The sequence below is a fragment of the Phodopus roborovskii genome, unplaced genomic scaffold, assembly GCF_943737965.1.
Source record: "Phodopus roborovskii unplaced genomic scaffold, PHOROB, whole genome shotgun sequence".
In the NCBI taxonomy this organism is placed as follows: domain Eukaryota; kingdom Metazoa; phylum Chordata; class Mammalia; order Rodentia; family Cricetidae; genus Phodopus; species Phodopus roborovskii.
The window spans coordinates 18,860,934-18,879,956 of NW_026126459.1; the positions used below are offsets into that span (position 1 = coordinate 18,860,934).

At 38.0% G+C, this 19,023-nt stretch overlaps 1 protein-coding gene across 2 annotated transcripts in view; it reads right to left on the reverse strand.

Annotated features, from left to right (window-relative positions):
- Nell2 (neural EGFL like 2) overlaps positions 1–19,023 on the reverse strand; it is a 260,369-nt gene that overhangs the window by 55,697 nt on the left and 185,649 nt on the right. For both annotated transcript variants that reach the window (XM_051189737.1, XM_051189735.1), the window contains exon 16: positions 18,287–18,382. In XM_051189737.1, the coding sequence (XP_051045694.1) occupies positions 18,287–18,382 (96 nt within the window). The remainder of the gene's footprint in view (positions 1–18,286; positions 18,383–19,023) is intronic.

Here is a 19,023-nt window from a genome sequence, read left to right on the forward strand (position 1 = left end):
AAGTCTCAAAAGACAAAATAAATAAAAACGTGAGTGAAAATGTGGACACTGTGCCTCTACTGTTGTTTGCATGCACACACATAATCAGCATCCCAAATGAGGAAGTGACTCACGGCAGTGCAACTCACAGCACTTAAACTTTCATGCATGGGAGCCACTAAATGGCTTCTTTTAACTACCTCTCTGGCAAACACTGGTTGGAACATGTACTCATAAATATTCAGTTTCTTTTTCAAGAAAGAATTATGATTTTTAAATGCTTTAAAGCCACCTTTCTCTTAATAGATAATAAAGTTAAAAAATGTGTATTAAAAAACATGATTGAGAGTATGATCTTGAGCCCACATCTAAAACAAATGTCTGCCACCCTATGATACTATGGTATTTTATATACACATGACCCTCAAGCTCTCTGTTGATCTGTAATTGTAATAGGTTTTTCCTATATTATATGAGTAGTCACCTGTTTGTTACTCCAGTTTCTATGAAGTATCTTGTCATGTCATCATCTTTACTTGTGCCCTGTATCATGGCATCTTTGTTGGTTTTAGCTGTTATCCGAACTCTGTTTTACTTTGAGTAAGACAATTCATTTTGATATTTGGTCAGTAGTCTCTTTACAAATGTTTCCTCTTTCTAATTTCCAACTTAATAGTTTAATTTGGAGTGGTTTTATTATGCTGTAACAACTAACAAATAGATATAAATTGATCATAAAATAAGGAAGGGAGATTTTAACCTGAATGTGGAAATCCTGGAGACATACTGGACAGTCTTAAGTGGGGACAAGAGGGAATGTGGGGGAGGCAGGTCAGGGCCTGGGAAGCACACCTCATGACACTCAGAAGTATTAGCACATAATTTAACAAAAGTTTGAACTTGTGTTAAATAAACACAATAACCCAACCCACTAGTTTTAGTATATTGCAGAAAAAATTAGGAAGCAACAAGATCCTTCCTTTTTTTCCATCTTTAGCTAGGTTCCCAAAAAGCACAGGATAAAGGTAGGAAATGGGTTAGACAGAGGCAGTTGTTTGAAGTTTGAGGAGATGGGAAATGTGTGTAAAGTGGTTATAGGGAATGCTGGGAATGACAGCTCTCTGTTGCTTTTGAGGCCCATGTATCCAGGCAGAAATGTGTGTTCACAGTCAGCTGTTATGAGTAGAAAGGGGGAGACCAAGAACTACATCTGACAAGGGCTGTGGCTTTTGGGGAAAATACAATGGATGGAGAGAGAGTGAGGGCAGTGTAGTCACAGAGGGATGATTATCTTGATGAACCAGCCAAGGTGGGATTATTATGAACCATGGAGCAAAGTTAGGATACCAAAGGATTAAAGGATTCCCCATTCTTTAAGTAAAAGATTAATATTTTAATTAGAGGTAAACAATTAATGGAGTGGAGATGCTAGAGTAGATGAGATGGAAGTTGTAAGGGAAGAGTAGAAATTCATGAGATTGACACATTTGTAACTGAAGACAAGGTAAGGTTACGATCATAAAACTGTGTTCTGAGGTGGACTGAAGGTGAGGCCAAAGAACTGGGCCATCAGCATATGGGTTTGGTAGTCCACAGACACACGGAAATGTCAAGGAAAAATGTGACAGAAAGGAGTAAACAAAGAATATGGGGGGAGGTGGTTATAGCATGTTGGGATAAAATGCAAAATATAAACCTTTTAAATGCAGAAAAGACTTTTCCAATTGCCAATGTCTCCACTATATCACATTAGGCTATTTTAGTATTTGTAATAATACTTAACATTGTGTACTATTTATGTGCACGTTGCTTAGGCAAACCCCCAAGACATAAATGATGTGAGAATAGGAAAGTTTCTCATCTAGATCACTACAAGGCCTGGGGATTTACAATAACTGACAGACTCATTTTAGCCACTAATGAACTTGTATGTAAATATGTAAGTAAACTGAACTACTTATTAGATATTTACCATATGTGATGAAAATATCCAAGATTTAGAATCTTGTTTCCTGAATTTATACAGCCTTTATTTGAAAGAGAAACTGAACTCTAGAGACAGACAACATCAGTAAGCTCTAAAGTTTGATTCAAAATGCTTCATGTGTTCAGAGATTAAAAGGACTCACTTCAACCACCTTGGCTCAAATGTCACCTCTTTCAGGATGCCTTTCCCAACAGACTATAGAGGTCGTGTTCCCTGTGATACACTTTAGCAGCACTTTCAGCTGTGATTGCAGAGGCAGCTAAACAATTAGACTTAAAAATGTGCCCCTCTTCTCATTTCTGACATCGTATGCTCCATGAGAGAGGAAAAAACCCCGCCTTTCCCAACCCTGTAAATCCAGCACCTTGTCATACTTAACCTCTGCAGGACAAATGTTCCATGACAGAGCCATGTGAAAAGAAAGTGTCATAAAAACAATGATGGTTTCCCAAGAATTGTTGACAAAACAACCATGACTCAGATACATTTTATTACAGGCACTTTTTACCACCAACAACTCCACTGTGACTTAGTGCCAACTCTTTTGGCTTCATAGGTGAAGAGGACTGACATAGCTGGCCCTCACTTATACAGTTGTTTCTCTGGGAAAAAAATTAGGAAGAATATTACATTTGATTCATGTTTTCTAGTTCCCCTTTAAAGCAAGTACATTTCTTTCTTAGAATTAATGTATTTGTGAGTCCTCTTCTAATGCTCTCCAGGGGCAACTTTTTTATTTTATTCTGCTTTTCTGAGAGCAAAGGACTATAAATCTCATGGACAATTGCTGTTGCTTTAGTTACCAGGCTTCTGGGCAAGGAAAGATGGCACAGTGGGTCATATTAATGAGGCAGCTAGAATAAAGTAGTGTTCTGGTAAGTGTCCCATCAGTGTGCACAGTCTCTACGCCTGCCCTCCAGTCAGTACTCTTGGTGCTACAGACATGACTGCAGTATTGGATCCCACTGGAGGGCTTCTGGCTTTGTCTGTCCACATAGTCATGAGATTGAGTATAATTTTAGTTGTTTTCATTAAATTCTCCACACACACACACACACACACACACACACACACACACACACACACACACACACACATTCCAAAGTTGAGAACATTTCTGCCATTCTTACATATTTTTGGTAAAAATATATTTTGGTGAATCCTTTTGGGGACACATGACAGCACCCAGGTTTACACACATTGATTGTACAGTTCATTTTACGAAGAGACCCACAGGGATGTTTTCATATTTGTGACTTCATATGTATAATGGTATTCATCACGCCAGTTTGAAATAGTGAAAATTGGAGTACAATGTAAATGTCTATTCATAAGAGCACCATAAATTATTATTCATACATACACATAGAGAATATGACACAGCTTTCAGGCCTGAGATAAAAACCAAATGCATGTTTAATCTATAGACTATGTGACTGCTTACTTGTAGTAAGCCTGCAATTTACAAAATGATGACTGCAACGTCCCACCAGCACAGTCTATGGGTGTATATGTTGTATGGGGCCTAAGTTTGCTGGAAAGCCTGTAGGTTTGCATATCCCAAGAATCCCCTGCTGTGGTGGAGACACTGCAGTACAATTAGCAACATACTTCACATGTAACCATTCTGTCACATGTCAATCACCAAGTGACCAAATGGGACCCTTTCCAGGCATTGCTACTAAGTGTAGGCAGAAGCAGTGGCCTTTGAAGAGTGAGTACACATGACTGCCACATATGTCACACATGTCATATATATTTATTAGATATGTCATACTATTAGAAGCATTTTTTTAAAGCAAGGGTTTCTCAAGTGCTGGGTTTGAAGTGAATTGCTACTTTCTCAGACTGTGTTCAGAATATCAGTATATAATAACACATCTAATTTTGAAATTTCTCCAACTTCAGCTAAGAAACTTAAAATAATTATTCTGAATTCACCTTTGCACAGAGGATGAAGCAGAGATAAAGCAATGGAACCATTTGCCCAGTACCACATGGTCCAGAGTTAGAGGAGAAGAGAGACAACAGGATCATCCTGGCCCCCATTTGGTGAGTGTTGCTCTGACTATATTTCAGAAACTCTGAGCACCAACCTTATATTCAAGTTTATTTACATGCTTCTAAGTGAACTGGGTTTTTAAAAGAGATAAAACTTCTGAGCACAAAAATATCCTTATGGCATCTAAGGCCATACTGAAGGGTGGTAGGGTTTGCCCTTTTAATCTCTTTAAACAGAAAGGGGCATTAATATGAAGTGATGTGTGCTAAAAGTACATCCTTGTAGGTTAGTTTTACATAGTATGCTTGACTATAGTTGTACTAACAAAGTAAAACAAAATTTCCTTTATAGAATGGCACATTTAAATTTCCCTAACAGAGAACCTGCAAGATCTGTCTGATCCTAGAAAAGGCCCAATTTCTTTCACCAACTGAGCAATGTACCTCTTCCTACCATCATTTTAATTGTCCCTGTTACTGAAATGATAGATTCTGGTTTTAGTCTCGCTTTACCAGTACACTCCTCCTGCCTAAGGAAACACCCCTAACTCCCATTATATACACTCCCTTCTTTGAGTCAAATCAATATCTGCCTGGCTCCTGGATGAGAGATTATAATCTACTCTCTGCAATACAAGCCATAAGTATGGATTTCTTCTTTTTGTGCACAGGCAGGGAGGCTAATTACTCAGATCCCAATGATAGCTATTTTTGTGAGTCATCAGTGTCATGTATAGTGACTTCCCCTACTCCTGCCGGCTAAGAACACCAGCTTCCTCTCTTCAGTGTTTCTTTTGTTAGAGCCAGAAGAGAAGGCATGCTGCACTCAGAGGTCCGCCTGGGCACCACACTTACTTTTCCTAATGTGGTCCAGGTTTGTCTCCCAACATGGAAGACATATGGGTGTATCCTTCTGAAGGTAATAAGTAGTCAACCTTTCCAAAGGAAAGTCTTATAATAGCCTGCTTGTGGCATTTCATGATACTTACTGTCAAAATAGATCTCTATTGTTTTTACTTTTTATCCATAAAATTATTGTATAAATGGTAGACTGATTCTTTTGAAGCACTGATTCAGATTCTATAGGTTTAATACAAGGCCATTCTACTCTATGATTAAGAAGTATACAATATAATTCAAGTGGGGCAGCATTGGGGTGAGAAGACAGAATACTTCATGCAAAGATCAGGAAGAGGTTCACAGAAGACTATGAGAGATCTATACACAAGAGTAGAGATATAAGGTCATACCCAAGTCTAGTTATAAATATACATGTCTATCATATGTTTCTGTGTGACCTTAGCTCATGATTTAATACCAGTACTACGTACTGTTTTATTATTGTTGTTAATAATTCTGAAAATAATTAGACATATTTAAGAAGGTAGCTAATGTGATTAAGATGAGCTAATGAATGCAAAGTAATTAAACCATCTTTGGAGAATGTCAAGTTTTCATTAATGACCAACTGATGTATCAGGAAAATTAAGCCTGATTCAAAATGAAAAGTACATAAATGGGAGACTGATGGGTGTCATGACATAGGGAGGGTCTTGGTTTAGGACAGTGGAGTTTGGAAGATAATCATCCATCTGTTATCATATCCAGATAGTGGAAAGGAAAAAGACAACTGGGTGAGTAGCTATTAGTAAGATAGCTGACTGTCAGACAATAAATGACAGACAGATGACACAAAGACAGATGAAAAGAGATAGAAAATTGAAGTGTTTAAAGTAAGAGACACACAAAAAAAGCATAAGATTTCAGAAATAAAAGGACTACTCTAGAAAGAAAGAAGGGTTGCAAGATGGTAGATGTGCCACCTACAAGGAATTGATACTATTCGTAGACAGGTCATTGGGGCTGAAGCAAATATATTTTGAAGCTCAGGAAAAAGTGAATAAGAAAACATATTGTGATGTAAATTTTAGGACAGTGTATGACCTGATGAGCAAAGCTTCCAGGGCTAGATGCCATGTCAGACAACAAATTAAAGTTTAGCTTCAGTATTAGAGCTTAATGGAAAATCTGCTTCTCACTCTGTGACAAGAAATCACCAAAATATGTTTAGAAACTGACTTCTCTATCATTTTCCCCCTTGCCCATTTTGTTCTTCTTTAATCTTTTCCAATTATCTTCAACATTCTGGTTAAAATTCTACTGCAATTAAGTACACTGATGCTGCTTTAAGGTGAGTGAAGGGAATGAGGGAGATGGGTGGTCTTTTGGACTTAGACAATGTCATGTAAAGAAAGGAAAACATTCTAAGCCTGGTTTGGCAGCACATGCCGAAGCTCCTGGAAGATGGAGAGAGGAGAATGAATTATCCAGTCTAGCCTGGGCTACACAGTTATATCTATCTGTCTGTCTGTCTGTCTATCTGTCTATCTGTCTACCTGTCTACCTGTCTATCTATATCTATATACAAAGAAACCTCACCATGAACAAAAACAGAAACAGATAGTCAGAGAGCATGATGCAGAGCCAGCTGAGGAAGTGGAAAGGACATGAAAGCCCTGAAATCAGGAAGACAAGCTTCAGAGAAACCATGGCACATGGTGATGCCTTGTAAAGACTTAACAGTAGTTCAATTCCATAAAGCCAATAGTGTTTGGAAATAAATGTGATAATCAAGTATGTAATCCACATTTGTGATATGAGAGGAAGACAAAAGGCAATCAGAAAGACCACAGCGAAAAAGATGGTACTTGTGCAAATAAGCCAGGCAGAGAAGACAAATGTCAAATGTTGCCATCACATGTGAGTGTTCAAGAGGTTGATTTCATGGAGGTAGAGTTGATGCCAGAGGCTAGAAAAGATAGGGAGTCAGATAACATGTGCCAAAATGCAGTTAGATGGGAGGATTTAATTCTAGTGTTCTAAAGCACTGGATGTAAACATTGCATATTGTGCACATGTGTCAAATTATCCCATTATATACCATGAACATGCAAACATGAATGCTCCTGTGCCTGCCCCTCCTTGGTAAGAAAACACAGATTTGGTTTATGCAAACCTGCATTGAATTTCTGGCTCTTTGGTCTGATAGCTATGTGACCTTGAGCAATTCACTGACTTTTTAGCTTTTGTTTCTAAAAGCGAGAGTGAATAGAAAAACCTACCACATATGATAGTTGGTTAATAACATAAAATGCTGTAAAAAAAAAAAAAAAAAAGGTCAATAAATATGAACCCTTCAGTGACATTTGTTAAGGAGCCACACGATTCATAAGAAAGTCATCCAAAGGAATGGGTAGTCTAAAACAAATGACTAGAGCAAGTGCAGGACACTGAAGGCCATATCTCCCTACTGAAGATCTGATTATATTCTATGAATATTCATTACATATAAATTCTAACAAGCTTCCCCATTATATATCCTATATAAGATTACATTATATAAGCTGATTTACTCTGTAAGACAGTTGTGCTAACTCTGTGTAGTGTGAGCACTTTTGTAACAGAGATCTGCTTCCAACTAGTTGTAATTAAGCTTTAGGCTTTATGGAAAGAGTCCTTCTCTTAATTCACTGGATGAAAGCTTTAGCATCTTATAATATACACGGTACTCTAGATTTTTGCCCACTAAGAATTGGTTGTAGGCACCTGGTTTTTAAGTTACCTGGTTTACTGCTAATGGTCACAACTATAAATAGTAATAATAATTATAATAATACAATAACAAGTAAACATAGTTATTGTTTTTACAAGATTCATTAATTGATCTTCAAGCCAAAATCCCACTTATAATCAATCAATTTACTTTCAATGACATAAATATTTTTAAAAGTAACAAGTTGTAAAAATGTAAGTGGCTGATCATGAAAAGGAGAAAATCTAGTTGTTTTTAAGGCTGTTATAAAATCTGAAGGAAAAAACTTCCTTGAGTGAGAGTACTTCACATAAAGGCTACCAAACAACTTTCTTACCCAGGGACACACAAGAGTCAGAGAAGACCAGGGCGCCAGGGTTCCTTCACTTTGTTCTGCTTTGATTGAACTACAACCAAACTTCATTCTTACTCAGCCTTCCATTCAGACATAGACACTGAGAAAACTGGCCATGGAAGCCACTTGGGAGCTTACTCTCCACATAAATAATCAGCCATGGCTTGCCTCCCAGGCTCCAGCAGCAGGAATCTATCCTGAAGTTCCCTGAGAATAGTTACTGCTGTGATTAGAGCTCCTGAACACTTCAAGAGCCATTTCCTCTGGTATTACTGTGCTGGACAAAATTTGCCGTTAACAGTCACTTTAAAAGTATTAGTATTATTTAGGAGCCGTATTCTCTCCCTGTCGTTTCGGTAAAACGCTCCCCTGTGAAGTCAGACAGTTGAAGTACAAAGCTTCAAAGGAAGAAACTATATTTACTTCCCTGTCTTTACAAACTTCCAGTCATGCTGTGTGTGTGCAGGAGCTTAATGACTTTTAAATATAGAGAAATCAGAGCACATACTCCACACCATCAGCAGCTATTGTGAAGGTATTTTGCCATCTTACGGTGCAGCAGGAGCACCTTAGACACAATCATACTTCCCTACTCTCTGGTACCAAGACCAAAGCAAAGTACTAGTCTGTTTGAAACTCTGCTTTCCCATCTATAAATAACTGCTTTAGAGAGTTAGTCATCATAGGGGTTAGAGTAAAGGCATAATAACAGCAAATATTTACTGAACCATTGCTGTGTTACATACATTAAGTACTTAACTTCTCAATTAAAAAGATTATTACTGCTGTTCTTTTTAAAACAAGGAAACTAAGACACACAGAGTTAAGTGACTTGTGTCTACAGTTAGTAGTGGAAGGGGCTGTACAAGGACATGACAGCCACCCACCCACTGAGGCTTCTGGGTGGGGTGCTCAAAAGTGAACTTTGAAGCAGTAACTACTGTGAAAGAATGTCACATTAAGAATCCCAGGATCTCCCAATGAGTGAGTTGCGTTTAATCTCCAAGTAGAGATCCTAAGTGTCCACGTCCACAGCATCTGATCATCTAGGCTCTCCTGGACCAATACAACTGGACCGGTCATTTTTCTATAAGTTTGAAATTAGACAATTTGCTATTTGAAACAGGATCTTCCCTTCCTGCTACATTCATTTTGATCGCAGGAAATACATAGGGCAGTGGACTCCTAGAGCCACAAACTATTTTAGCTCTTCACACAAGAGCTAAACCCTAACCCTAACCTTCCACACATAACATTTTCAATTTCTCATGTTTTTCCCACCCAATAAGCAAACATCCAAGGTTTATGCAACAGTGCCTTTGTTTCCTCTAGAACTTTCATCTGCATGAAAACAGTTCCCCTATACCAATTTGTTCAAGGGTATCTCTTACTTTCTCTTCTAAGAGGTTCAATGTGGCTGGATTGATGTTGAGGTCTTTGATCCATTTGGACTTGAGTTTTGTGCATGGCGACAGACATGGGTCTATCTGCAGTCTTCTACATTCCCTCATCCAATTGTGCCAGCACCATTTGTTGAAGATGCTGTTTCATCCCATTGTATAATTTTAGCTGTTTTGTCGAAAATCAGGTATTCATAGGTGTGTGGATTAATATCAGGGTTTTCAATTCGATTCCATTGGTCTACCTGTCTATTTTTATGCTAATACCAGGCTTTTTTTCAGAACTACAGCTCTGTAGTAGAGCTTAAAGTCAGGAATGGTGATGCCCCTGAAGTTCTTTTATTGTAAGGAGTTGTTTTGGCTATCCTGTGTCTTTTGTTTTTCCATATAAAGTTGATTATTATCCTTTCAAGGTCAGTGAAGAATTGTGGTGGGATTTTAATGGGGATTGCATTGAATCTGTAGATTGCTTTTGGCAAGATTGCCATTTTTACTATGTTTATCCTACCTATCCAAGAGCATGGGAGATCTTTCCATTTTCTGCTATCTTCTTTAATTTCTTTCTTTAGAGCCACAAAGTTCTTATTATATAGGTCTTTTATTTGTTTGGTAAGCATTACACCAAGATACTTTATGTTGCTTGTGGCTATTGTAAAGGGTGATGTTTCTCTGATTTCTTTCTCTGTCTCTTTGTTGTCGGAATAAAGTAGGGCTACTGTTTTTTTGAGTTTATCTTGTATCCTGCTAGTTTGCTGAAGGTGTTTATCAGCTGTAGGAGTTCCCTGGTAGAGTATTTGGTTGCTTATGTAAACTATCATATCATCTGCAAAAATAGACAGTTTGACTTCTTCCTTTCCAATTTGGATCCCCTTGATCTCCTTTTGTTGTCTTATAGCATTAGCTAAAACTTCTAGTACGATATTGAAAAGATATGGAGAGAGAGGGCAGCCTTGTCTTATTACTGATTTTAGAGGAATTGGCTTATGTTTCTCTCCATTCAGTTTGATGTTGGCAGTTGGTTTGCTGTATATTGCTCTTATTATGTTTAGGTATGTTCCTGTTATCCCTGACCTCTCCAAGACCTTTATCATGAAAGGGTGTTGAATTTTGTCTAAGGCTTTTTCAGCATCTAGGGAGATAATCACATGGTTTTTCTTTTTCAGTTTGTTTATATGGTGGATTGTGTTGATAGATTTGAGAGAGAAACAATTAATAAATGGGACCTCTTCAAACTTAGAAGCTTCTGTATGGCAAAGGACACAGTCGACAAGACAAAACAGCAGCCCACAGACTGGGAAAAGATTTTCACCAATCCTATATCCGACAAAGGGCTGATCTCCAAAATATACAAAGAACTCAAGAAACTAGTCAACAAAACAGTAAATAACCCTATTAAAAAAATGGGGTACAGAACTGAAGAAAGAATTCTCAATAGAGGAAATAAAAAAGGCTGAAAGACACTTAAGAAAGTGCTCAACATCCTTAGCTATCAGGGAAATGCAAATCAAAACAACTTTGAGCTACCATCTTACTCCTGCCAGAATGGCTAAAATTAGAAGTACCAATGATGACTCATGTTGGAGAGGATGTGGAGAAAGTGGAACACTCCTCCACTGCTGATGGGAGTGCAAACCCATACAGCCATTTTGGAAATCAGTATGGCAGTTCCTCAGGAAAATGGGAATTAGTTTACCACAGGACCCGACAATCCCCCTCTTAGGTAGGCATATACCCAAATGATCCACATCCATGCAACAAAGACATCTGTTCAACTATGTTCATAGCAGCACTATTTGTAATATCAAGAACCTGGAAGCAACCTAGATGCCCCTCAATTGAAGAATGGATAATGAAGATGTGGCACATCTAAACAATGGAATACTACTCTGCAGAAAAAAAAAAATAATGGTATCTTGAAATTCGCAGGCAAGTGGATGACATTTGAAGAAACCATCCTGAATGAGGTAACCCAGTCACAAAAAGAGGAACATAGTACGTACTCACTCATATATGGATTTTTGTCCTAGATCAAATGATCACCAGCCTATAATTCACACCACCAGAGGAACTAGGATACAAGGTGTATTCTAAGAGATTCATATAAAGTCCCTCACAGAACCGGGAAGGGACATGTCTCCCCCCCCAGAGCACAGGGTAAGTGGGAGGGGCAGCGAATGGATAGAGAAGTAGGAGAAAACGAGGGGGAGGAAAGGAAAATCATTAACCTAGAGACAGGAGAGAAGCTCTAGTCCCTACTTCACATGACCTGTCAGATCTACATGACTCCAACTGGATAGCATTCCCCTACATATGGAATTGGGGTGGGGGGATGGAGGGGAGGGTGGTTAGGGTGCAAGTGAGAGGGCAGAGAGGTTAAAAGGGAGGGAGGGAGGAAGGGATGGAGGGAGGGATGAAGGAAGGGAGGGAAGAAGGGAGAGGGAACTGTGATCGACATGTAAAATAATAAATTAAATAAGAAAAATGCTTTGACTCCAAAATTTAAGTTCAAGTACAAGTTACTGGGGAACATGACAGCGCCCCTTACCAGCAGGAAGTAGTTTGGAAAGAACGAGGCCCAAATTCCCAAATATTGTCTATAAATGTTTGTTTTCAGTTAAATGGACTTGGTTATATTAAATAAATAAATAAATAAATAAATAAATAAATAAATAAATAAATAGAAAGAAAACAGTTCCCCATCCCCTCTCCATCTTCCAATAGCCATGTAGAAACACTTGCCCCCAGCTGGAGGCCCACATTAAGGAAACAGTATTTTCTAAACATACTAGGGCAAATGCACCTATGAACTAACAGGAACAGTGAAATTATGCATGGGGCTTGTACAAGCTGAAGCCAGACCAAATCCCAACATGAGAAGGGGACATGGGCACCAGGTCCCACTGTTAGCCAATAATCTATTTGCAATCCATACCTGGGGACCAGACAGGGAAGTACATTTTCTTTAACTGAGCCTTATTGGGCTTAACCATACCCCAAGACAAGCCCCATTCCCAAGAGTGGTTGACCAATGCAAATCAGATTCTTTTTTTTTTTTTTTTTTTTTTTGAGGGGGTTGTGTTGTTAAGAGAAAGAAAGAAGAAGAAATTGGGTGGATCTGGAAGTAGGGGAGGATTTGAGTACTGTGGGGGAAGGAAAAATACAATGAAATACATTGTATGAAATTCTCAAAGAATAAATAAAAACCTTTTTAAAGTCAACATTTTATAAGTAAAAGTGAAAATCTTTTTGAAATTCTCAAAGAGCCCCACTTGGCTTATTTTCTTGGAAACCTGCTCTCAAAACAGCTAGAAAATGGTTTTTCTTGCATTAGCGTCATGGCGTGTTCTCATTTCTAGTGCTAATTAGGCAGGCCTTACAGTAAGAGTATGAAAAATGCCCCCATCATGCTCGTTATCTGTTATACATGACTGGTACTGGGGAAGAGTGAGCAGGACTCTTCCAATTAATGTGAAGGACTTGGAAGAACAACTTTGACCTTGGACACCGAGAACTACTTTTGGGTTTGTTTTGGGACAGTTTTGTTATGTAGCCCTTGGTAGGTTGCTACCTGTGAAGATGCTCAGGGTGGCCTCACTCATGCCAACCCTCTGCCTCTCAGCCTCTAAAGTACTATGATTACAGATATGCAACACTATGTTAATGTAACTGCTTTAAAGAAACAGAGTCGTACTTACATTTTTATAAAGATTAAGTTTTAAAGATTTCTATTTGAACTAAAATGGATCAATATTTAAAGTTTTTAAAGGCTGTGAATTCCTGAATTAACTATGAAGGAATAAGGAAAACAAGAATCAGTTACCTTTCTTTGACAACATTCCAGGGCATCCGGATTTTTTTCCATTTTTTTTTATTTCATTTTACATTCCAACCATAGTTCTTCCTCCCACCCCTCCTCCAGTTCTATCTCACCTCCTCCCATCCCCCCTCACCTCCCTGCTAGCCATCCCCAGTCCACTCTTCCTCATGGGTAAGGGCTTTCATGAGGAGTCAACACAGTCTGGCACAATAGGTTGGGGCAGAGCCAGGCCCCTCCCCCATACATTCAGACTGAGCATGGCTTCCCATCATAAAGAACAGGATTTTATATTGTTTTTAAACTAAAGTTTCTGATAAAATCATATAAAATATCATCCCACTAGTACTTGTCAAATCTTAAATCTTATGTTGCCTTGCTCATTTCATTTAATTGTAGAACAAGGTGGGAGATAGTATTGTTGTGCATCGACTAAGGCATGGACAATGAAGCACCATGGAAAAGTCACATAGGTGAGCAATAGAACTGGGACTTTGGTTGGTGCCTCTCTGGCTCCAACTTTAATGTTCTGGAACCCTGGGTTAAACACAGCAAGGAAGACCACAGTTCTATACAGCAAGCACTGAGAACTTAACTTAAAAGAATTCAAGGATCCCTACATAAAGAATAGATATGCTTAAGCTGCTGAGTCTACCCATGCAAACGTTATAATTTGAGGCTTTAGATGGTTTGATTTTTGTTGTTGCAACTCCTGTGCTGGGGAAGGCAAGACAGAAATCAGGTCTTCACACAGGTAGGGAAATCAGTTGACCAGTGTACCACACTGCCCTGTATTTTAATATTCTTATGGAAGTGATTGCACCATGTGTCATTTTAATAAGGAAAATGGTGCTATATTAGAAATATTTTTGCTTTAAAACATTGTTAGTCTTCCTATATGAAAATGACAGAAATTGATGAAAGCTTATGTAAAATATGCCTTATGAAGGTATGAAATTCTAAAATTAAATGTATGGTATTTATGATGAAAGTGTGGGAATTCAACCTTATCACTGATTGGTTCACGTTAACAGTGCTTGCTGTATATACTTCCACCACAGTGATATTGTTTACTAAAACTGATTTTTACTATTTACCTAGTACTAGGTCTATACTTGCTAAGACATATTAATATAACAATATATAATTTAGAGTCAACCAATTGTATTCCATTTGAAGTTATTTTTGAAGTAAGTTCACCAAGTTGCAATTCATGTCTCTTGCTTCATTTCTTTGGTTAAAAACTATGTATATTAAAGCTAATGCTACTTAAATTTATGTTAACTAAACCACTCACTAAAAATAACTAAAATTTCATCTCATGTTTTGACCTGTGGCTAAGAAATTTACCATTTTACACATAGATAGGAAGAAGGAAGCAATTTATCACTAAAACATATGATATCCTTTTTTGCTATTTCAGCATGCTTTTTTTTTTCAAGTTTGCCATTTGATTTCAACTCTTTTTCCAGTTGTAAACATTTTAACTTTATCTAAGAAAGTATTGCTTAAAGAAGACTATCAGATTTTTTAGTCTTACGTGCTAAATCATTATGAAAGATTTACTTTTCATATAAGTCAGCTTTTTATATTAATCATATCACTAGACACATGTTTACTGAGGTTTAGCCATGGGCAATAAATATAGAATGGCAGCAATGGAGCTGTTAAATCTTGGCGCATACATTTCTAATATTTTGTATTGAGTTATGCAAGAAATAATCACCCTACTAAATCCAAGTCAAACATCTCAGAATATTTGGATGCTTAATTAAAAAACAAAGTTATGCTTTTCATGTGGGTGATTTTGTTCAGTGACTAAAAACACCATGAATAATTAATTTAGCTCAGTAAGAGCACATATGTGACTTCTTTTTTGGATTCAGAAAGTGGCTTCTGCTATTTCTACTAAGACACAATGCAGAAACTAAATAAATGAGGGATGAAATTTCTATGAAAACCTTCTCAACTAAAATAACAAGAATTGGTAAATGTTCTGCTTCCTAAGATTGTCTTTGAGCAAAGTTGGAAATTCCTTACTTCATTCAGTGTGAGGCTCAGTACATAGCTACTGGACTCAAAGTCACTCATGGTCCTAGGGTTTAGATGTATTCAGTTCCATCAGGTTAAAGCTCAAACTCTTCTACACTGGGAAAGCACCATCATCTGGATGCTTTTTGTCCCTGGGAGAGGAAAATCCCCACAATCATCATTGTTAAAGCTAATAGGATTAGCATGCAGTTGGAGGTCCTGTCCGAGCATAGCAAAAGCAGAGATCTGATGAAAGATGGAGGGAGACTAAATTCTGAAGCAGGCAACATAGTGTTTGAAGGAGGGATGAAGCAAACAGCCTAGCTGTGAGTTCTAGATTGTAACAGGGTTCTACAGTGAGACACAACTCTGGGTCTTAACTTCTCACCTGCCATATTTTAGTACCAAACAGGACCAAACCGGTGATTCTGAAGGCCCCTTTAAACTAATATGCAAAATAATCAATCAAGGAATTTAGTATACCATTTTCCTTCATCACTTAATTGATAATTCATTTATATATTTATTTATGGAATACCTACCAAGATGTGTACCATATACTTAAGTATATGAAAGTGAATAAGATATACCTTGTAGAGGTTTGGTATCTACAAATTAAAATGAGGTGAGGAGAAAGAAGTGAACCAATACCTTGTAGGACCTTTATTTAATATAAAATAAGAAACTATGCCCTTTGTCATAAGGGTGTAATAAAATACCACATCAGGAGTAGAAAATACAGTGTATATGTGATATGATCACATTTGTATTATGATGTTCAATGAAGACAACTAGAAGAGAACCCTCCCTTACTACAGCACCAGCCAAGAAACAGAACCTGGTTTCCTGAGCAGTAATATATTCAGTTTGGGGTCCTTGAAGTTAAGGTTTCCAAAGATATCTGGAGGCACTGTATAGAAAGCAAAATTTGGGGGCTAGATGCATCTTTTCTTGTAGCCAACAACTATGATTTTAGGGATACAAAGAATTAAATCACTCTAATTCCTATTGTGGTGGTTTGAAAGAAAATGTGCTCCAGATGGAGTGGTACTGTGGTACTATTAGAAGGTGTGACCATGTTGGAGGAAATATGTCACTGTGGAGGCAGGGTTTGAGGTCTCATATATGATCAAGCCATGCCCAGTGTCTCAGACTACTTCCTGTTGCCTGTGAGTCAAGATGTAGGGTTCTCAGCTACTTAACCAGCACTATGTCTGTCTGCATGCCATCCTGTTGCACCATGATGATGAACTAAATTTCTGACAGTGTAAGCCAATCCAATTAAATATTTTTCCTTTATAAGAGTTGTTGTGGTCATGGAGTCTCTTCACACCAATAGAAACCCTAAGACAATTACTTTTAAAAACTCTAATGTAGACAATAGCCACTTGAAAAGAACCTGTGAAGAATGAGGCTATGTACAAAGGGCACAAACATTAAGAAGTTAAAGTCACAGCTAAACCACAGGACTAGCTTCCAGACTCTGTGCTCAAAGCCCTGGCTGTTACACCAAGCTGCTTAGAGTCACTGGGGGACTGTCTGCATATAGACTCAAAGTTCAGGGATAATTGAAGTGATCTAGATATTCTGGTGGCTATTTTTACTTCAGTATTGAATATGTCCTTGCTAAATTAATATAATGTCATTACACATTTTTACAATCTCTTTAAGTGGCTTTTAAATAAATGAATGATATGTAGGACTGGACATGGCCACTATTCACCAAAGTTCCAGGCCATTATCTTCACATCAAGTAAAGGGTCTAAAAAAACCAGTATTAAGACTTTTAACCAGAATAGGTCCAAAGTGTTATTCCCTGGAAACCTAGTCACCAAAAGGTTGAGGTACAAAGTTTCACAGGGAACCTCTGTAGATCTGGAAATAATGGTAGAGCAATACCAGAGTATAGACATTTTGGAGAGCTGCTGAATCAGTGGTGTCTGACTTTGATCCAGTAAATTCCATGATAATTTATTGCTCAAGATCTGTATATTTAGCAAGTTAACCAGTTTTAGTCACATACAAAAATATATTTGGGGGATTCAGACACAGAAAATGAACTCTTTCAAAGACTCCTCCATAATAAAACATCACTACTTCATATCAGGGGTCTGAATTAATTATCCACTGAACATTGAAAACAATTCTTTATAGGCTTGTGTGAAACAGGTGACCTAAGTAGGTAAGACCTTGGTGAGAACAGCCTGGATACTCCAGCAAGAGTATTCCTTATAAAGTGTGCGCTTCCCAGGCAGAGCAGGTCCTTTCCCTCTCATATGCTGATTGGGCAGAATTTTTACTAAACTACTTGAGTTTGTAAGTGCAAGAGAGGCACAGCACACAGGACAACTCCTGCAGGAAGACTCATAAGCAATGTGACGCAGAACTGCAATCACCAAGGGCAGATTCCTCTTGGGAGAAAAGGTATTTTCTGAGGTCATCTGCTATTAGACTCCTTAACTAATAGTAACCGAATGACCATTCACAATTTCACCTGGGGACACTTCTGTTTTACTGCTAGCATGTGCTTTTTATCTGACAGCCTTGTTATTTTATTGTCATCAGCTGAGTGCATACCACATAATCTTTAAAACAATTTTTGAGGTTTCCAGAATTAGTAGCTATCAGATGCAATATATCTGGGCTGTATTTAATTGAGTAATTTAGGAATAAATGTTTCAAACATTTTCTAATCATAATGAATGAAACTGAGCCATATTATAAAAAATGTCTCAAATAGTAAAAGCAAACAGTAGTGGATCCTAAGATCAGGGACAGCCATAACTTTGACTGCTATGCTTTAGTATAGTCATAGCTGCCAGTACAAAATGTGCTGAGAATGAGCAATAAGAATTACTAAGTCGTGAAATCCTGGGCTATCCCACACATCTTTCTGAAAAAGACCAATAAGTACCTTGTTATAACAGCTGCAAATCCTTTGAGTGACTTTGGGGAATCACCCAGTGACTATGAATCACTGATGCTTCTCTGCTCCCCCTCCGTGAACCTCCTTATTCATAGAGCCATAGTTTGAGAACCTACTTGAAACCGGAAGCATTATTTTCCTCATGAGCTACTTCACACATCAGAGTAAAAATCTATTTTGAAGATGAAATGATAGTCCTACCTGTCTCACAGCTGGGTCCAGTGAAGCCTTGTGGGCACGCACACACATTGGCAGCAATGCAGGCACCTCCATTTCTACAGCCATCTTTGCAGAAAGCTACGAGAATCCAGACACATGAATGAATCAGACGAACAGTATCAGATACATGGTTGTCACTGTGGTGTAAGTAAGCCACTCCATAATCTCTATGCCCAGCTTTTATTTATTCCCTTGCAGATATGACACCAAATGATAAAACATACCACAATTTCATCATGGTATAGCATTTTCTACACATGAGAAAAACTCAGTATGAGTTTGGAAGCAATTTCTAACAGTAAGGAAATAATTTGCCTGAAACATAACAAAACAGCCATTTTACACAGTGTGATGTGCATCATAGATTTTGTTATATTCCAATGTAAAAATCACACTTGAAAATAAATACTAGAAAGTGGTAGCCATTCTATATGAGGTGAATAATTGGAGAATGGGAGGAAGAAATAGGAAATGTTGGACTACTGAGGCTTTGGGCTATCTACATGCTGGCTAGAGTGGTAAAACATCAGGAAAGGGTCTTGGCCTTCCCTAAGTTGTAAGATGGCCCCATTGACTTAGACACAGCCAACTGTAAGAACCACTAGCCCCAGTGGCCTTTTGGGAGAATGGCATTCACATGCTAAGAAGAATGCTATCTGTTAGCATCTACACCTGCTCATAGCTTCCTTACTTAATGACCAACTGTTCATATCAGACAG